Genomic DNA, 20,842 nt, shown 5'->3' on the forward strand with positions numbered 1-20,842 from the left:
GTGGGGGTTAGGGTTAGGGTGGGGGTTAGGATTGGGGTTAGGGTGGGGGTTAGGGTTAGGGTGGGGGTTAGGATTGGGGTTAGGGTGGGGGTTAGGGTTAGGCTGGGGGTTAGGATTGGGGTTAGGGTGGGGGTTAGGGTTAGGGTGGGGGTTAGGATTGGGGTTAGGGTGGGGGTTAGGGTTAGGGTGGGGGTTAGGATTGGGGTTAGGGTGGGGGTTAGGGTTAGGGTGGGGGTTAGGATTGGGGTTAGGGTGGGGGTTAGGGAGGATTCCATCTAACTAGCCCCTAAGCACATCCTGGACTGAGCCAGGCCGGAGCCCCGCCCCCGGTCACAGTGCTTTTGCTGGCGTTCTCTGGGGCCTCCTGTGCAGGAACCTGTGGTGCCGGCGACCCCTCACCCTCGGCAGTTTCGGTGGGAATGGCTACGCGTGTGTCTCTGGGCGGTGCTCTCTGAAGTGAAGGCGCTGAAGGCTCAGTCCGTGCTCATGGCCGCCCTCCTCTCCCGTGGCCACCCTGGGACAGGCCCCTCGGGCAGCGCTGGGCCGGAGGGGACACCGTCCCTCCTGGTGCCGGGGGTGGGGCTCGGCGCTCCCTGCAGCCTGGACACCGAGGCCTCGTTCAGGTCCAGAGGGTGGACGTTTACCAGTAATTCCACACGGAGCTGACTGTGGAGGAGAGGCGGGATTCCGGGAATTCTTTCTGAGCGCTGTGCCGCTCGCCAAGATGTTGTGCAAACTCACTGTCTCTGGTTACGTCTGTGCGGAAATGGCTCTCGGCCAGGCCCTCCCTCCCTCCTGTTCTCTGTGCCCTCCGGCTGCTCTGGTGGTCGTGGGGGAGAGTGTGGAGACACTGCTGGCTTAGACAGAGGCGCTCAGCCTGGGAACAGAGCCTGACTCCGAGGAGCTGTGCTCCGGACCGAGGGCACTGCCAGTTCGAGGCTGATTTTCCACTCCCCGACTGTCATCCGTGTGACAGGCGTGGGCTGTGTGCCATGCTGCGTGTTCCTCCCGTTTCCTTTGAAAAGCCCCGGAGGGAGAGTGGATGCGTGAAGTGGGGGCTGCGTGGGGTCGCACGGCCGGGTGCTGGGTCACGTGACACTGTCTTCTGGCTTCTGCAGGTCCCCAGGCGAGGACGATTCTCATGCAGTCGAGTCTGCCCCAGGCGCAGCTGGCTTCTATCTGGTAAGGGGGCGGCCTCGGTGTGTACACAGAGACCCCTGATTTCTTACATGGGACGGCTTCACCGTCTTTCCATTAGTGCCGTTATTATAGGGGGCGTGGAATGTGCTTACTTTTCAATCACTTGTAATGATTACCTGTCCCACATGTTCCCATTTTGATTCAGAAAAATGCAAAAGCAGAGCAGTTACTGTAACGAGCTCTCAGGAGCTCATAGTCCAACCTGAACGGTCTCCAATCTGGCCAGTCTGATCCTCCTCTTTCCGGTACTTACAGCCAACTCTGCTCTGATGGCATTTTCACCTGCTGATATTTCAGCTTGTGTCTCCAAAAAGATGGATTTTTCTTAACATGACTGCAATACCAGCTAATCCACCTAAATTTAATAGTAATTCTTAACACATTGTGGATGGATCATGAGAATTCTCCTTCATGTTACAGTGTTTTACAAAGTATCATACTTTGAAAAGATATTTGCTTGTAAGAACATGAAATAAATAACTTCCGAAAGCAATGGGTATTTAATTTTAAAGCGTGCCTTTAACATTTATGTAAAACGCTTTTTGTACTCGTTCAGTAGAATCTTATCTGGCCAGTGGGCAAAGCCAGCAATGAAACCTCTGGTCCGATGTGAGTTAAGGTGATCAGATAGCATTCCGCCCGAGGCCATGGCAGGTGTAAGAGGAGCTTCTGACTTAAGCAGTGTTTCCCAAACTTCTCTCATGATGAGAATCACCGGGTGGAGTTGTTAAACTAGATTCCTGAATCCCAACTAAGAAGTGCTGAACTAGAATTTTTGGGAACATATAGGTAAAATTGTATACTTAACTTAGTGCTCTGTTAAGTATACAATTTTACCTATATGTTCCCAAAAATTCTAGTTTAGCACTTCTTAGTTGGGATTCAGGAATCTGTAGTTTAACAACTCCACCCGGTGATTCTCATCCTCAGATTAAAGAGCAGAAAACACCGCAGCTGTGGCCGGAGGCCGCAGAGATCCACTGAGGCCAAGGTCAGGGCTGGTCTGCTGAGCCCAGGGCCTCGCACCTGCTTTTGTGAACGAAGTTCTGTGGTAGTGACCCGCCCATGTGGTTACATATCGTTTGTGGCTGCTTTCCCGCCACAAAGGCAGATTCCGTGTGATAGAGACTGTGTCCTCCAACACTGACATAGTCACAGCCTTCCCGCTGGTTGCTGAGCAGAGTTCAAGCACACGTAGCATGTACGTGGGACACATTTGAAATGGGCTTGCAGGATAGAGGAGAGTGCAGTTATATCGTAGGTGACCTTCGTTGCATGCTAACCATCCTGTCAACTCCATGGATGGTCTCATTTCATCTTTGCAACAGCAGTATGACATAGGTGCTGTTTTATAAACTGAGGCACAGGGAGACGTCATTGGCTTGGAGGCAAAGTAAGCAAACAGAACATGTAGATGGCGTGTGAGGAGGAGCCAGTCACAGCTGCTTCTTGTTGGCAGGAACCTCTCTGACATTGACCAGGACGGGAAGCTCACGGCGGAGGAGTTCATCCTGGCCATGCACCTCATCGATGTGGCCATGTCCGGCCAGCCGCTGCCGCCCGTGCTGCCCGCGGAGTACATCCCGCCCTCCTTCCGGTAAGGAGCACCGAGCCGTGTGCCTGGTGCACAGGCCACCGGCTCTGGGGGCCGTGTGCCAGGCATCCTATTCCTGGTGAGACAGCCAGGGTCCGAGAGCTCAGGACCTGTCCAGGCACTGCTCACCTGGGCGCTCAGTCCAGGCTTCTGGACTCTGAAGGCAAAACCTTTTTCTTTTTTCTTTTTCTGCTGGGGGAGGGTCTTTCCTTCTTTAGTTTGTAAAAACCACAATCTCTGTGGAACTCGGGAAAGCGAGGTCTGCCCGCATTGGTGAACCGTCCAAAGCCGGGGGCTGTTTTACCGATCGGTGTGCCTGACACTCGCCGGAAGGCTTGGCAGTGTGAAGCGGCGTGCCTGCCGGGGCAAGCAGGCGGGCGTCCGCCTGGACCGCTGCAGAGGAGACGGTGTGGTCGGGACGGGAACGGGAGCGTTTCCAGCCGAAGCCCAGCCCGGGGGGGTGGGGAGGGCACCGAGGCCCACGGGAGAACCTGCAGTGACCAGCACCTCCGCCCGCACAGCACCCACCCCCTCCTGATAGGCCGGGAAAAGACAGATCTGAGCCCTGCCAGCGCAGAGGGAGAGAGAGATCCTCGTTCTGTACTGATTCCTCAAACACAGGAGAGACGGCAGAAGATGGCATCCTAAGAGTTAGAGAAAGGGACTGTCGCTGTCAGAGGGGCTGGGACAGGGCAGGCTGAGCGGGCCCGGGTGGCAGTGTCTGTGGCCAGAGGGGGGCAGCGTGCTTAGAGGTGGCTCTGGCTCTGGCTCTGGCTCTGAGAGCAGGCTGACGAGTCCAGGGGGACCTGTCAGTCACCCACGCTTTAAGGGCGTCAAAGGGCAGCTCCGTGTCTATGATGCCTAAGGGACAGGCATTACACAGAGGGAGCAGTCCGGGCGGAGTGGAGCTCCCGTGATGGCGATGGTGATGGCGATGGCGATGGCTCGAACCCCTCCCGTGTCCTGGCCTGTTCTGGCCGCCGGGGCTGCTCGCCAATTCATTCCTTTGGGGTGCCCCAATTCTGGCGGCGGTTCCGACCATTTGAACATGCTTGGCACTGAGCCTGATGACACTCACGTACTCACTTCTGTAAACTGAGTAAATAGTGAGGACTAATCTTTGTTCTCACTACGCCATGGCATGCGGCCTGATCTTTTAAAAACCTTTTCCACGGTTAGCTCACCCACCTGGACAGCGTGACGTCACTCTGTTTTCTTCCTTCCGCCTTCACAGGCGCGTCCGCTCCGGCAGCGGTGTGCCCGCCCTGAGCGCGGCCGCAGTGGACCAGCGGCTGCCGGAGGAGCCCGCGCTGGAGGACGAGCAGCAGCTGGAGAAGAAGCTTCCCGGTAACTCGCTCGCTCTGTCCCTCAGAGGTTTTCTCTCCGGGCAGGGAGGCGGAAATCAGCCTGGGCATTCTTGCTGTTCCTTTAACTCAGTGTTTCCCAACCTTCTCTCATGATGAGAATCACCTGGTGGAGTTGTTAAAACACAGATTCCTGAATCCCAACTAAGAAGTGCTAAACTAGAATTTTTGAGAACATATAGGTAAAATTGCATACCTAACTTAGTGCTCTGTATATAACACCTGTCTTAGAGCACTAGTTAAGTATACAATTTTACCTATATGTTCCCAAAAATTCTAGTTTAGCACTTCTTAGTTGGGATTCAGGAATCTGTGTTTTAACAACTCCACCAGGTGATTCTCATCATGAGAGAAGGTTGGGAAACACTGCTTTAATTGACCCTTGGAAGGAAACACGGCTAACATGCTTTTAGCTTTGCATGATACATGGAAATGAGAACGTTGTGTACTCTGCAAACGCACCCTTGTTCCAGCTTTTACATGGACATCGGGTTGTTTACTCAACAAACACCTTGTAAATGTTATTTATATGGCACTCCAGTTAGTAAGTCTTTAAGGAGTTGCTTAATACCACCAGAGATAGGAACTGAAATCACTGTTGCTTTCTCATGTTGTTGGGGAGAATTGGAAAAGCCTTAATGACAGGAAGCTATTTTATTTTATTTTATTTTATTTATTTTTTTAAAAAGGTGTTTCTTTTTTTAAATATATTTTATTGATTTTTCACAGAGAGGAAGAGAGAGGGATAGAGAGTTAGAAACATCGATGAGAGAGAATCATCGATCAGCTGCCTCTTGCACACCCCCTACTGGGGATATGCCCGCAACCAAGGTACATGCCCTCAACCGGAATCGAACCGGGACCTTTCAGTCCCCAGGCCGACGCTCTATCCACTGAGCCAAACTGGTCCCGGCACAAGAAGCTATTTTAAATGTAACATGTAAATGATCTTCATTTACAAGGATAACCTCATCACAATATTAAAATACTAGAGGCCTGGTGCACGAAATTCTTACACTTGGGGGTGGGGTCCCTCAGCCTGGCCTGTGCCCTCTCACAGTCCGGGGCCCTTCGGGGATGTCCAACTGCCAGGAGACAGAGAGGCTCCCGCCACACCGCTGCGCTCACCGGTCATGAGCCCGGCTTCTGGCTGACAGGCGCCCTGTGGGAGCTTCTGCATTGAGTGCTGCCCCCTGGTGGTCAGTGTGTGTTGTAGCGACTGGTCATTCACTGGTTAATTTGCATATTAACCTTTTATTATGTAGGATTCTAAGGCAGCTGTGAATTATTAGTGGTGATGATGGTGATACTAAGAATAAGTGAAATGTACCAGGGAGTGTGTGCTCAGTGCTTGGTCAGTGTGGTCTTGTTGCCTTTAAAGTGCTCGGTGGCTGGCTGACACGCTCAGGACAGCAGCTCCCCGTTTCCTCGGTAAATCCGTGCTCACTATGAGCCGCGAGGGGAAATGTTCTCTGTGCACGGGTGCGAGGACAGGGAAGAGGAAGCGTTAAGGATGCGTGGCCCATGCCTCCGGAAGGCGATGTGTAACTGGGTTAAATGTCCATGGAGTCATCAGGGCAGAGATGGGGTCAGCTGCCCGGTCAAGGTCATGGAGAAGGAGACGCAGAGTGACGCCATGATGTGGTGCTCATCGGGAAGGGGAGTGTGTGGGCGAGGAGCGAGGGGAGGCATTGTCGCTGCTTATGAGCGGGCAGGGGGGACGCGCGGGCAGGAAGGACGCCGAGGGCAGGAGGGACGCGCGGGCAGGAGGGACGCCGAGGGCAGGAGGGACGCGCGGGCAGGAGGGACGCCGAGGGCAGGAGGGACGCGCGGGCAGGAGGGACGCCGAGGGCAGGAGGGACGCGCGGGGGCCCGGTGTGCGCCAATGCCGCAGTTCGAGGGGCCTCGAGCCCTCCTCCCACGGGCGTGCTGAGTGTGACGTTTCATGGCTGTTTGCATCTCGTTTCCCAGTGACATTTGAAGACAAGAAGCGCGAGAACTTCGAGCGCGGCAACCTGGAGCTGGAGAAGCGCAGGCAGGCGCTGCTGGAGCAGCAGCGGAAGGAGCAGGAGCGCCTGGCGCAGCTGGAGCGCCAGGAGCAGGAGCGCAAGGAGCGCGAGCGGCAGGAGCAGGAGCGCAAGCGGCAGCTGGAGCTGGAGAAGCAGCTGGAGAAGCAGCGGGAGCTGGAGCGGCAGCGCGAGGAGGAGCGCCGGAAGGAGATCGAGCGGCGCGAGGTGAGCCCGCGGCCCGGCGGGCGGTCCCCTGCTCCTCCTCGGCCCGCTGTTCGAGCCCGCGGCCCGGCGGGCGGTCCCCTGCTCCTCCTCGGCCCGCGTTCCCGAACATGCCACCCCAAGAAGCTCCTGGCCCACTGAGCAGCTACTCTCCCTTCCCCCATCCCTTCACCCCCGATGTCCCTTCTGTCCACGCAGGGCCCTGGCCATGTCATGTAACGGGTCGGACAGTGTGTGGCCTTAGTGTCTGCTCTCGCTTACATGCTGTTGTCAGGCTCATCACATTCTAGCATGAACAGTGCTGTGCTGTCTTCTGTGGCAGAACTGTACCCCTTGATGTGAATGTACCACTTGTTACGTGTCCATTCATCAGTTGATGGGTATTGGGTTAGTTCTACCTTTTGGCTACCCTAAGTGATTTTGCTATGAGCATTCACGTACAAGGCTTTGATAAGAGTTTTATAACAAGCCGCTGATATCGGGTAAGTATTTCTCCACACTTCCCTCTGCGCTCAGGTACGGTGTGGCGACACGAAGGTTTGTTTGGTGGAAAGGTGGGGATTCAGTGCAGATTTTTTAAGCGCTGTATTTAAGTTTTATTTTGTAATGGAATTTCTTGAGTGTTTAATAATATGTCATCCCTGAAGGAAAAGCCGTTCCTGCTAGCATTTCTTCAGCGATAGTGTGCAGTGTAAGACCGAACAGCTAACAGCCCGTCTGTGTGTGTGTCCCAGGCCGCAAAACGAGAACTGGAGAGGCAACGGCAGCTTGAATGGGAACGAAATCGAAGACAGGAGCTACTAAACCAAAGAAACAAAGAGCAGGAAGACATCGTGGTCCTGAAAGCCAAGAAGAAGACTTTGGAATTCGAATTAGAAGCTCTGGTGAGTGAAGTTGGATTATGTTTTGGGAATATATTAACATCAAGCCATTAAGATGGTAATACTTTTATTATTTCTCATTTGTCTAAGAATGATAAAAAGCATCAACTTGAAGGGAAACTTCAAGATATCAGATGTCGACTGGCCACCCAACGGCAAGAGATTGAGAGCACCAACAAGTCCAGGGAGCTGCGGATCGCCGAGATCACCCACCTGCAGCAGCAGCTACAGGTGAGGGTCCCCGGACGCTCAGCCAGCACCTCGCGCTTAGCATGTACTTTTAGCATGCACTCGGCACCACGCGCTTAGCATGCACTCTGAGCATGCACTCAGCACCACGCGCTTAGCATGTACTTTTAGCATGCACTCAGCACCACATGCTTAGCATGCATTCTGAGCATGCACTCAGCACCACACGCTTAGCATGTACTCTGAGCATGCACTCAGCACCACGCGCTTAGCATGTACTTTTAGCATGCACTCGGCACCACGCGCTTAGCATGCACTCTGAGCATGCACTCAGCACCACGCGCTTAGCATGTACTTTTAGCATGCACTCAGCACCACATGCTTAGCATGCATTCTGAGCATGCACTCAGCACCACACGCTTAGCATGCACTCTGAGCATGCACTCAGCACCACGCGCTTAGCATGCTCTCGGCTCTGGGAAGTCGCCATGCAGATGAGGTCCTGAATAAACAGGCTGCCGAGTAAACCCTCTCAGCCACGCTAGCTGAGTGTGTGCCGGGCCGGGCGCTCCGTAGGTATGGGGGGTCCAGCCGTGAGCAGAGGGAGAGCCTCGCCTGCACGCAGCTTCCCTTCCGTGTGCAGGGCAGACAGACGCTGACCAGACAGTCAGGTGTGCCCTCCGTTAGAGCGTGCCCAGGGCGCTGCAGAGTGAGCGGGGAGGAGACCGCCTGGCTGGTGGACAGGCCTCGGTGGGGGTTTCGTTTGCCGGAGACTTAGGAGAGGCGCGGCTAAGCCGGGGGAGGAGGTGGGGCAGAGCCGGTCCCGGAGGGAAACAGCGGAGAGAAGTCGGAGGCTGCAGCTGGTCTCGGAGGAACGGTGACAGCAGGGAGACCCTGTGGCTGGGCAGGTGGGGCTGGACCGCGGAGGACCTGCCGTCCATCACGGGACTTCGGCTTTGTCGTGACCATGACAGTGAGGACGTGCAGTGAGTGTTGGGGGGTGTGAAAGATGCACATACAGGGAGAGGCTGGGGACACAGTAAAGTTCAGCTTTGTCTGTTACCTGTGCAGAGTTGACCACCACGTTGTCATAACATCACTGGTCCGGTTTCGGTTGTTGAAGCGGGGGATGGGGAGCATCACATTCACGTAGATGTTGTCCTGCATGTCATCATGTCTTAACGGATTTTATCTCAGCTTCTTTCTCAGCACGATGATCGTGACAGTTATCCGTTTGGTTGCGTGAATCAGTAGTTTGTTCTTTTTCATCATTGAGTAGTGTTTCCTTATTTATCCAGTTACCTGTTGATTGACATTTAGGCTTTTTCCAGTTCCAGACTTTTGTGAAAACAAAACAAAACAAAAACAAAAACAAACCTGCAGTGGTCATTTCTTTCCAGGTCTTCATGTGGAAATTCGTTTGATTTCTTTTAGTTAAATTTTAGGAGTGGAATTTCTGTGTTTATAATTGCGTGCTCAACCCTCTTCGACTGTTTTCAAAGTAGTCGTACATCTTGCATCTCACCAGCGGTGTGTGAGTGGTTCAGCACTTGGCATTGTTATCATTTTTTACGTTAACATTCCCACTTGGTGTGGACAGTGTCTGGCAGCGCCTCTAATTTGCATTTTCCTGAAAGCTAATGCCATCGGTGTCCCTTCACATGTGTGCCGGCATGTGTCCTCCTGTGTATGTCTTCTGTGAACAAATCTTTTGCCCATTTTCTTATTAGGTTGTTTTTATTAGTTTTTATTCTTTTAACAAGTCCTTTGTCAGATATGTGACTTGCAAATATTTTTTCCCAGTCTATGGTTTGCCTTTTTTTTTTTTTTTTTTTTTTTTTGTAATGATGCTTTTTAAAGTTTTAAATTTTGATAAGTCTTATTAAGTTTTTCTTTTATGGTTATGGTTTTGTATTCTATCTAAAAAAAATCCTCGGATAGCCTAAGATCGCAGATATTGTCTCTTCTGTTTTCTTCTGGTGGTTTCATAGTTGTATTTTCATGCTTAGGTTTAGGATTCATTTCAAGTCGATTTTTATGTAAGTAGAAGGTTAAGGTAAGGTTCATCTTCCTCCATACCAGTACTTAGTTGTTCTAACAACATTTATTAAAAATACTATCATTTTCCCCACTGAATTACTATGGCAGCTTGTTGAAAATCAATTGATCGTATTTGTCAAGGTCTTTTCTAGACTCTATTCTGCTCCATTGATCTGTGTCTATTCTTTCACCAGGACCTTATTCTGTTGATAATTGTAGCTTTATAATAACTTTTTAAACCAATTACTCTGAGACCTTCAATATTCTTTTTTTTTTTTTTTTACATTGTTTTGGCTACTTTAGATCCTTTACAATGCCACATAAGTTTTATTTTTATTTTACTTATTTATTTATTTATTTATTTTCTATTTTTTTATTTATTAAATTATTATCTGTGTACATATTTTAACATTGCCCCCCCCTCCCATACATACCCTCCCTCCCCAGAGTTTTGTGTCCATTGGTTGTACTTATATGCATGTATACAAGTCCTTCAGTTGATCTCTTATCTCCCCCAGATCTCCCTACTCTCCCCGCTGTAATTTTACAGTCTGTTTGTTGCTTTACTGTCTTTATATCTATCTTTTGGTTTGTCAGTTTATAATGTTTTTTAATATCCATAAATGAGTGAGGCCATGTGGTATTTCTCTTTCATTGACTGGCTTATTTCACTCAGCATGATGTTATTTTTTTTATTTTTAAAAAAATATATATTTTATTGATTTTTTTACAGAGAGGGGGAGAGAGGGATAGAGAGCTAGAAACGTCGATGAGAGAGAAATATCGACCAGCTGCCTCTTGCACACCCCCTACTGGGGATGTGCCCGCAACCAATGTACATGCCCTTGACTGGAATCGAACCTGGGACCTTTCAGTCCACAGACCGACGCTCTACCACTGAGCCAAACCGGTTTCCGCACAATGCCACATAAGTTTTAGAATCAGCTTATTAATTTTTACAAAGACACTTAGAATTTTGATTGGTGTTTCATTGATTTTATAAATCAATTTGGGAAGAATCGACATCTTGACAATATTGAGCCTTATGGTATAGTAGTATGTCTCAATTTTATTTCAGTTGTTTTAAATTTCTCTAAACAGTGTTTTGTAGTTTTTAGTGTATAAGTCTTGTACATATTTTGTAAAGTTTACCCCTAAGTATGTCATGGTTTTGGATGTTATTTCAATTTCCTATTATTTGGTGCCAATATATAGAAATATAATTTATTACTACATATTGACCTTATATCTATGATATTGCTTAACATACATATTCCTATGAGTTTCTGTGTACATAGTACATTGTTTGCAAATGAAGACAGCTATTTCTTATTTTCAGTCTAACTTCCATGTTTGTGTTTTTATTTATTTATTTATTTATTTATTTGTCCGAACTGCATTGATCACAGCCTCCAGTGCTGTTTTGGGTAGAAATGGTGAGAGTCCTGGTTGTGACCTAAGGGGAAAGGCTTCAGTCTCACCAGTAAGGATGGTGCTGCCTGTAGGTTGGCTGGTAGCTGCCCCTTTTCAGGTTGAAAGCCTTCTCCCCTGTCCCTTTTCTGCTGAGAGTTACGGTCAGAACAAGTGTCTGACTGGGTAACTTTTTTTCCTGTTTTGGTTGAGATGTTTACATGTTTTCCCCCCTTGGTTTTTTGTTTTGTTTGTTTGTTTGTTTTTTTAATAGAGTGGGGCAAAAGTAGGTTTACAGTTGTTTACTAGTACATGGAAAATAATGTAATAACTATTAAATAACAATACACGCCAAAACCGGTTTGGCTCAGTGGTAGAGCGTCGGTCTGCGGACTGAAAGGTCCCGGGTTCGATTCCGGTCAAGGGTATGTACCTTGGTTGCAGGCACATCCCCAGTAGGGGGTGTGCAAGAGGCAGCTGGTCGATGTTTCTCTCTCATTGACGTTTCTAGCTCTCTATCTCTCTCCCTTCCTCTCTGTAAAAAAAATCAATAAAATATATTTAAAAAAAAAATAACAATACACGGATAAACTTTCTAGTACTCAACTGTAGACCTACTTTTGCCCCACCTGTATAATGACTTACTTTGGTTGAAATTTGAATGTTAGACTACCTTCAATTTCTGGCATAAACCACACTTGGTCATGATATATTGCCGTTTAAAAAATATTTTACGAGATTCAGTTTGCTATTATTAAATATTTTTTCATTTAAACTCATGAGAAATCTTAGTTGATAGTCTTCTTGTAATGTCCTTGTCTAGTCTTGGTGTCAGGATAATAAATATAAAAACAAGCTGGAGAGTATCCTTTTGTGCCTAAGTTTACCCCTAATTTAAAAATGTTCTAAAAACATTTGTGTTGAAATGGTATTTCTTCTTTGAGTATTTGGTGGCATTCACCAGCAAAGCCTTCCGTGCTGAGTTTTCTGTGTGGCAGGACTTTTAATTGCAAAAAATTAAAAAAAAAAAAATTTATTTATTTATTAATTAAAAAAAATATTTCTTGATTTCAGAGAGGACGGGAGAGGGAGAGAGAGACAGAAACATCAATGATGAGAGAGAATCATTGATTGGCTGCCTCCTGCACAGTCACCACCAGGGATCGAACCCGCAACCCGGGCATGTACCCTTGGCTGGAATCAAACCCAGGGACCCTTCAGTCCGCAGGTCAACACTATCTACTGAGCCAATTCACCTAGGGCAAAAATTTATTCAATAGTTTTAGGGCTGTTCAGATTCTCTATTTCTTTTTGAGTCTTTTGATAATTTCTTTCAATGAATTTGTCCTGTAGTCAAATTTATTTGTATAAAGTTGTTTACAATATTCTTTTATTATTCTTTAGAAGTCTATAGTAGCTGTAGTAATGACTTCTTTCATTCCTGGTACTGAAATTTTGTATTTTCTCTCTCCCTCCCCATTTCTTCTTCTTCCTTCTCCTCTCCCTTCCCTTCTTCCTTCTCTTAATTCTCTCTTCTCTTCCTCCTCATCCTTTACTTCATCAGTTCTTGCTAGAAGTTTATTGGTTGTATTGATTTTTTAAAGCCTTTATTTTTATTTTTTCTCTATGGTATGTTCATTTTTTGTTTCATTTATTGAGGCTTTTTATTTCCTTCTATCAACACTGAGTTTAATTTGCTTATTTTTAGTTTCATAAAGGGGAAACTTACATGATTGAATTTGGACCTTTCTTCATTTCTGATATAAACATTTTAAGCCATAAATTTCCCTCTAAGTATTGTTGTAGCCATATTACACAAAAATTTTAATGTGTAGTGTTTTCATATTCATTCCATTCAAAATATTTTTTATTTCCTTTGTCATTTTTCCTTTGATGAGTTATTTAGAATTATGCTGTTTAATTTGTTTTTTTTCCCAGGTATCTTTCTGATTGCTTTATGGCTCAGCGTAGGATCTGTCTCAGAACCTTGCCTGTCACTTGTAAAGATGTGCCCTCGTGGTTGGGTGGAGTGCCCCGTAGCCGCAGCCAGGTCGTGCTGATTCATGGGGGTTGCCTTCCACGTTCTCACTGGTTTATGACTTCCTTCGGCTGCTGGGAGGGGATGTTGGACTCTGTCATTTTCTACTCGTGGGTTTCTCTTCAGTCCTGTCAGTGGTTCAGGTTCTTGGAAATCCCAATCAGTTGGAGCCATAATGTAATAGTATTAGATGTTCACTGCCACAAATTGCTTGAAAACATTATCCCAGCTCTCTCTGTCTTTCATTATCTCTTTATGAGCAGTTTCATAAAACATTCCCTTGGAAAACTTAGGAGTGAAGGCCACGTGTTTATTCATTATCGCACCAAACACACTTAGCATGTCCACTTATCTACACTAATAAAAGAGAAACATGCAAATTGACCGTATCTCTGCTATGCCCACTGGCCATGCCCACCAGCCAATCTGGAGCGAGTATGCAAATTAACCCAACCAAGATGGCCGCAGCCACGGAGTGAGCAGGAGGCTTGGGTTTCCCTGGCAACGGAGGAAGTCAAGCTTCCTGCCACTCTGGCCGGCCTTGGCTTCCGCTCAAGGCTAAAAAGTTTCTATTATAGAAGAGAAATAAATCCCAACAAAAATGGCAGCGGCCACAGACCTGGAGAAAGGGGGCGGCTTGGGTTTCCCCTGGCAATGGAGGAAGCCAAGCTTCCTAGCTGGTCCTGGCCTCCACTCAAGGCTACAAAGTTTCAATTATAGAAGATAAATAAATCCCAGATACCAGGGCCTCCGCTTGGGTTGCCAGGGGGCGTGGCTGGCCTGCAAACCACCACAGGCCCCTCACTCAGGCTGCCTCATGCTCCAAGGAACCCCCACCCTGATCCGGGACACCCTACAGGGCAAACCAGCTGGCCCCCACCCATGCAGGCTTCTATCCTATCTAATAAAAGAGTAATATGCAAATTAACCATCACTCCAACACACAAGATGGCTGCCACAAGATGGCCAGCAGAGGAGGGCAGTTGGGAGGGACAAGGCCTGCAAGGGAGGGCAGTTGGGGATGATCAAGCCTGCAGGGTAGGGCAGTTAGGGGTGACCAGGCTGGCAGAGGAGGAAAGTAGGGGGCGACCGGGCCTGCAGGGAAGGGAAGTTGGGGAGGGACCCAGGCCTGCAGGGGAGGGCGGTTAGGGGTGACCAGGCCTGCAGGGGAGGCCAGTTAGTGGCAATCAGGCTTGCAGGGGAGCAGTTGGCAGGGGAGTGGTTAGGGGATGATCAGGTTGGCAGGCAGAAGTGGTTTAGGGGCAGTCAGGAAGGAAGGCAGGCAAGCAGTTGGGAACCAGCAGTCCTGGATTGTGAGAGGGTGCAGGCTGGACTGAGGGACATCATCCCCGCCCCCCCCCCCCCCCCCCGCACAAATTTCATGCACCGGGCCTCTAGTCCTATATAATAAAAGGCTAATATGCAAATTTTCTCCTCAATTGGGAGTTTGACCAGGGGGCAGGGCTGACTGGCCAACTGCCTGCAGCCCCTCCCCGGCCAGCCTGGCCCCAATGGGGGCAGACAACTGGTCCCCCCTCTCCCCCCCCAATGCACAACTTCGTGCACCGGGCCTCTGGTTAATAAAATGCAAATCGGGGGCGATCTGTTGTATGTTCTGTTTTGTCAGCTCTGGGTGTGTGTGTGGGTTGTTCACATGAGAAGTTCATCCCAGGTCCTCCCTGTGCAGCTGCCAGACCCCGCTGCTGCTCACACACGTGGCACACAGCGCCTGCTGGCACGCAAGCCATGTGCACTGAGGGGGTTGTCCCGGAAGACTGGCTCTGAGCCTGATGAGAAGCATCTTCAGAGACACTTCTGTGTTTTCAAACCAAAAGCCAGTATAGAGATATTTTTTTAATGTAGGCAAAATAGAAGTTAAACATTCCTTATTATACACTGGGAAGGCTGTCATGTTATGAAAGGCACAGAAACTGTTAGGATAATTTCAGCTGAACTCCAGCAGGGCCAGTGCTTGGCAAGTCATCCATGAAACAGCCTTGTCCCGTGTGATTCGGGTTTTTTCTCGAGTCGCTTAAAAAATGCTGTTTTAAGGATTGTGGTGCGGCTTGAAATGGCAGCTCCTTTCTGAGTGTGGAGTGCCCTGTGCAGCCCCGTGCCAGGCTGGAAATCTCTGGTTTGTGTCCAGTTTCCCTTAAACCCCGTGGTCGGCCTCAGCGGGGCCATCAGGGAGCCACGTCCACGGCAGCCAGTTCCCGTTAACCCTGCGCCTGTGGCCCCGGGCCCCCCCAGCCCAGCGCCGTGGAGAAGCCGGTGCTTTAATGTCTCGCCAAGTACATTTAAACAGGCAGAAAGTCAGTAACAGGTAAGAAATGTCGAGGGAGCTGTGACGGTCTCAGCCCGATCTCCGTGCAGAGCATCGGCAGACGGAGCTCCTCCTGGCGACGCAGTGCGTTCACCCGAGGCCTGGGCTGCGGCGGGCGCCTGGGGCACCGAGAACGGACAGGTCTGTGGAGGGTCAGGGGCCCGGGCCTCCCCTCACTCACCGCCTTCCCCCCCAGGAGGCCCAGCAGATGCTCGGCAGGCTGATCCCGGAGAAGCAGCTCCTCAGCGACCAGCTGAAGCAGGTGCAGCAGAACAGCCTGCACAGTAGGTGTCGCTGTCCTTTGCTTTTACTGACAAGAATCCCTCCCTTGAAAGAAAATTAAAAACCTGGCTTTCTTACCTTGCAATGTTTTTCTGAAACAGGAGACTCACTCCTCACCCTCAAAAGGGCCTTAGAAGCAAAGGAACTGGCTCGCCAGCAGCTCCGAGAGCAGCTGGATGAAGTCGAGAAAGAAACGAGATCGAAGCTGCAGGAGATCGACATTTTCAACAACCAGCTGAAGGTAACGCCCGTGCCGGCCGCGCCCTGCCCTCTCGGTCCCGCCAGGCCGGGCGGTGCCCGGCCCAGTCCCAGGCGGGAGGTCCATCAGGCTGGCTGACATCAGTGTGCAGGCACGTCTCCTCTCACACGTAGAGATGATTCTGGCAGCTTTAGATCATGGCGAGCGAGTGGCCCCGGCATGCCGCCTGTCTGAGCCGAGTCCGTTCCCTGCCTCTCCCGTCATCTGTGGCTGACCCGTCAGGGTGATGCCAACGCCAGGCCTCAAGCTCCGCCTTCCCTGGGTTCTTTGAAGACCCCTGGAGAGGGGCCGTTTTCCCTTTTAAACCAAGAATTTTTCTGCCATTTGTGTCTTCAGGATTGTCTTTGAATGCAGGTCTTTATTTTATTGCCTTTTATTTTAAGTGGATTGTTTAATAGACAGGTTGCTCTGTCTGTCCGGAGACGGTGTGGGTTTGTCCCAGTCGCACCGAGTTCAGACAGTGCAGCGCTCGGAGGGTGTGGGAAGGCGCTGTCCCGTCTGCTCTGACGGTGCCTTCAGCCTCACTGCCAGCCTCGTCCCCTAGAACGCGACTCTGCGGTCACCCAGCGCGCACCCGCTCATCCCCAGCAGCAGCGCCACAGACTGTGGGCTGAAGTGGACAGTGGAGTTTTTAGTAATTACATTCTGATAGGAAATTGGATTTTATACGTGTTTCAGGTACTATGTTCCTTTTTTAACTTAAAATCCTTTATACGGACTTCGACTAATTTAGCTTTTGTAACTGAGAAAAAAGTAAAACTCCCATTCTTTTTTATTAAAAACAGAAAAATAGGGAGCATATTTGAGATTTTTAATTGAACTTTGAATTGAGATTCCAGGCTAAATTCTCTAGGCATCTGAGTTGAGATAGTTGTGCTCCCCCCCCCCCCCCCCCCCCCCAATGACAGGTAGTGAATTTTTTTCAATGGTACAATTCCAGGAAAGTGCTCTTAGGGGAAATTTTTTTGAGCCAACTTAGTGATTTTTTTCCACTTGGCTCCTTACTTATACAGAATGTGTGTGTGTGTGTGTGTGTGTGTGTGTGTGTGCCTGTGTGCCTGTGTGCCTGTGTGCTAAGCTTTCTTTGTCAAAGTAATGATGAGTTAATTAAAATTAATCGCTGTATCTGAGTGAGTCTTTCCTCTTGACACACTGTGTGCGAGATGGGGGACACTCCTGGTTGCTCGTGGGGAGGCCCAGTCCACCCTCCTTACAGCAGGCCGTGTGGGCCAGCGCATCCGCCACGGTGCCACCGCTAGGCAGGGACGTCCGGGGACTGTCCCTGCGCGGCGCTCTGTCACATGAGAACCTGTGTGTCCTTATTTAGATGTATGGTGTTGAGCTCCTGAATTTCAAGTAATTAAGGTAGACTTATTTTGTCTCTTTTCCGAGGCAGCCTGAGGCAGAAACCAGAAGCAGAGTTATCCTCCAAAAAAGTTAGACCGAAGGAGCAGGAAATGTGGGACTGCTCTCTGGTGGCCCCTCACTGCAGTTACTTTTCTCCTCTCTGCACAGCGCCTATGTGGAGTGTCTCTGACAAGGAGTCCGCCGTGTTGTGCAGTGGTCGCTTCTTTCCCTCTCAGTGACCCCACGTCACGCGGTGCCTCCACTGTGAGTGTCTCCAGAAGCAGCGAGCGGAGCCGCCGTGTTCGGGTCAAGTGGCCCTGTGCCCGCGCAGCCGGCTCCGTGAACTTGGCCGCGGGCCAGGCTCTGAGGCAGAAGCTGGCTGCTCCGGCATTTAATTTGTCAGGCGGTGGCTCGGAAGCACTTTGGCTGCGCGCCAGAGCTGTCCGGAGTGTTTCATGGCCATGATATCTCCATTCTCCGGGAAGGCGTGCTCTTCCTCCGCGGGCGAAGGGGGAGAGTTAAAGAAGCTGGCTTTCACTTCTCTAATACAAGATGGATCTTTATTTGCCCATCATTTTCCTATTGAGGCTCATGATCTGTTTGATCAGCGCACGTGGAAAGCCAGAGTTCCCTACAGGAGAAGGCCCACGCCCCCATTTGGCGAGCGGTTCAGTGTGCTGGCGAGCCAGCGCTTGTGCATGGGCCCCAGTGACGGAACTGCGGTGTCCCAGAATTCTGTGCGCATTGCTGGTGATGAAGATCTCATTTCCATTCATATCCACTTCACACTTTATGGGAGTTTTATCTTCCCCTGTATTTTTTTGTGACATGTAGCTAAAACTTCTTTAATGAACATTTGAGAATTTCTTATTTCCTAAGAAAAGTATCACATTTTTATTAGGTGGTAGGTTAAATTATTACACACTGTATCTAGTGTAAAACATATCAGAGCCTGGAATATACTCATAGGAGAAAAATCAGCAAAGTTGAACTTGATATTCTATTGTTGGAGAAATATGTAGCTGAGACATAGTCATTAGTTTTAGGGAGACCCACCCATGAGATGTGGGTTTTGATTCTTAGCAATTTCTTACTGGTTCAGTTTCTATCTTGGTTTTAATAGAGAAGTAATGACATGATTGAAGGGCATTTGCAGGGTCCCTTCAATGAGGTTACCTAGCAGCAGCTGACAGAATTCCGGACGCTTTTCTGAGCTGTCTCCCAGTGGTGCTGTCCTTTCCCAAGGAAAGCTTAGTCAGCCTTCTAGCCCTTCCCTGCGAGGTGAAAGGGCGCTCCTCAGTGCCTGTCACTGTGCTCACGGCTTTAAATGCTGGGCAGAAGGCGCGACAGGGCAGCCCTCCGCTCCGCTCCGCTCAGTGCCCGGTCCTCAGACACAGGCACGAGACACCAGCCCTTGTGTCATATCCCTTCGTTCCGAAGATTGCCTCTGCCAAGTTCAACTTTTTAAACAAGTTTCTTAGCAGCTTAAGAATCCCGTTTCCTGCGCGTCTTGGTTCACGCCGTCGTGCCCTCCAAGTCCCGGAAAGGGCGGAGAGCCGGAGCGCCCGTGTGTGCGGCTCCTGGTGTCTGACAGCCGATCGGGGTCCCGGCGGGGGCACGACGGCGGCTTCAGGCCTGGATCCCGGTGCCAGCGCGTCTGCTCCTCCATGTGACGTCTGTGGGTTCACGGCCCCGTTTCCTCGAGGAGCTCCTGCAGCCATTTCCAAAGACAGGCCCAGCGAATGCCGGGAGCAACGGGAAAGAAGCCAACCCCGACAGGAGGCAGCAGCTCTTCAGCCGGTCACTGAGCGACAGCAGGAAGTGCCGAGGGTCACCCCATCCCGGCGGAACCCTGAAACGGGCGCGGCAGCACTTCGGGGTGTGGGCTGGCCTCACGGAGCTGCATGTGGACAGCAGTGCATTCTGCACTCCCTCGTGGCACAGGGGCCTGCTGGGCCCTCAGGGACACCATCAGCGTGTGGCCAGAGCACCACAGCACGGGGACCTGTTTCCTCCTGAGGGATGGTGGTCTCATCACACCGCCCGTCCCGAGGCGGGGCACCACGCTGTGCCTGAGGGGACCGCTCCGGGAGCTGAGCCCTGAGCTCGCCGCTTCCCGCTTCTCACTAGATAGAGCCACTTAATATGGCACTGGCGGGGTGTGACTTCGGTCTCACGGCCTCACAGGGCACTGCACCAGCGCCAGGAGCCAGGGCCGTGGAGAGCAAACGTGCAGAGCGGCCTCGGGGGAATGAGAAGTGCGTGCGCCTGGCTCCTCTCAGCGGCCGGTGCTCCCCAGGACGTGGGGCCGGCGTTTTGCCTGTCGCTCTGCCCGCGTCCACGTCTCCTGCGTAACTTCTCTCTGTCCACACGCACCCAGGCTGCTGGGCATCAGGCAAGCGTCACTCCTTCCTGCCCTCTGTGTTGGATCTCAGCTCAGAGGCACTTTGCTGACCGCTCACGCCTTTTGGTTTGTCCCTGCACTGAGAATCGAACCCTGAACAGCAGACACTGAGAGAAGGAAGGCGTGTCTGAAGTGAAACGTCGTCTACGATGGAACAGGCCCGAGCTGAGATGAGCTGGTCCGCCTAGGCCGCCGGGAACCGGGCCGGCCTGCCGGTGCCTGCGGGCGGCAGTGCCGCGCCTGCTCGTTGGCGTCCATTTCCATAAACGTCCTTCTGCTCCAGTTTGCCGTCATTGGAGCTGGAATTTAAATGGCATCGGAAGGGACTCTCCCGTGGCTCTGACCTGCCTTTTCCAGGGCGCCAGTGTCACTCCTGCACGTCCTGGTGTGCAGACATGTGCATTACTGTGAGCTGAGGGTGCATATCACAGCACAGGCATCGGCCCACTTTGTCTCAGAAATAGCAAACTCAGATATCGATCCCATTCTCATTGACGTCATTAGAGAATCCTGCTTTTGCCCGAATCCAAATTCCTATGGGAAGGCATCCTGCTGAATTCCTAATCACAGGAGAGTTTACATCCCGTGGCTGAGGAGGAGGATGGAAATGGCTTCTTTCCCCGGGTGTGTGTGTGTGTGTGCGTGTGTGTGTGCGCTGTTCTTAGCGCCGTGAAGTCAGAGAGGCGGCGTCGCTGCCCCCGTCTGCAGCCCTGGGGGTGTGCTGACAGTCAGATGGGTCAGTGATGGCGCGGCCCGGAGATCCTGCCAGCGCTCCACTCTCAGGGGTGCTGGCTGCTGAGCCTGGCGGCGACGCCGTCACGGCTTCAGAGAGAAGCTGCTCTGAGAGGGGATGTCAAGGGACGGCCTGGGTGGGGCGTAGGAGGTCACGGAGCAGAGGCACGGCCCTGTGCTGGAAGGCCGCCCAGGAGGAGGAGGAGGAGGAGGTGAGGTTTTGGCGGAGGTGGTATGTGAGGAGATGTGTGCACTCTCAAAGCCAGTGGAGGCTGGTGTTCTTCGTGATCAGCAAGACCTCGAGGTTTTATCATGATCCTCACCACGTGTCAGAACCAGTCAGTCCATTGTTACTGCTGGGCCCTGGGCTCCTGGAATGCCCTTCCCAGGCTAGCACGGGGCGTGAGCACAGAGCGTGTGCACGGGGCGTGTACACAACTCCCTGCGGCGGCCTCTGAGCACCGGTGGAGAGCGCGGTGTGCACGGGGCGTGTGCACGGCTCCCTGTACCCATGGCGCGGTGTGCACGGCTCCCTGCGGCGGCCTCGG

The 20,842-nt window shown here is 50.9% G+C and overlaps 1 protein-coding gene across 2 annotated transcripts in view; it reads left to right on the forward strand.

Moving 5' to 3' along the window:
* The window catches only part of ITSN1 (intersectin 1), a 122,815-nt gene that overhangs the window by 53,794 nt on the left and 48,179 nt on the right, over positions 1 to 20,842 (forward strand). For both annotated transcript variants that reach the window (XM_084873583.1, XM_084873584.1), the window contains exons 9-16: positions 1,119 to 1,182; positions 2,660 to 2,797; positions 4,029 to 4,141; positions 6,130 to 6,392; positions 7,124 to 7,273; positions 7,361 to 7,501; positions 15,467 to 15,554; positions 15,654 to 15,793. In XM_084873583.1, coding sequence (XP_084729709.1) covers positions 1,119 to 1,182; positions 2,660 to 2,797; positions 4,029 to 4,141; positions 6,130 to 6,392; positions 7,124 to 7,273; positions 7,361 to 7,501; positions 15,467 to 15,554; positions 15,654 to 15,793 — 1,097 coding nt within the window. The remainder of the gene's footprint in view (positions 1 to 1,118; positions 1,183 to 2,659; positions 2,798 to 4,028; positions 4,142 to 6,129; positions 6,393 to 7,123; positions 7,274 to 7,360; positions 7,502 to 15,466; positions 15,555 to 15,653; positions 15,794 to 20,842) is intronic.

Source organism: Pipistrellus hanaki (assembly GCF_964339955.1).
Source record: "Pipistrellus hanaki genome assembly, chromosome: 2".
NCBI lineage: Eukaryota > Metazoa > Chordata > Mammalia > Chiroptera > Vespertilionidae > Pipistrellus > Pipistrellus hanaki.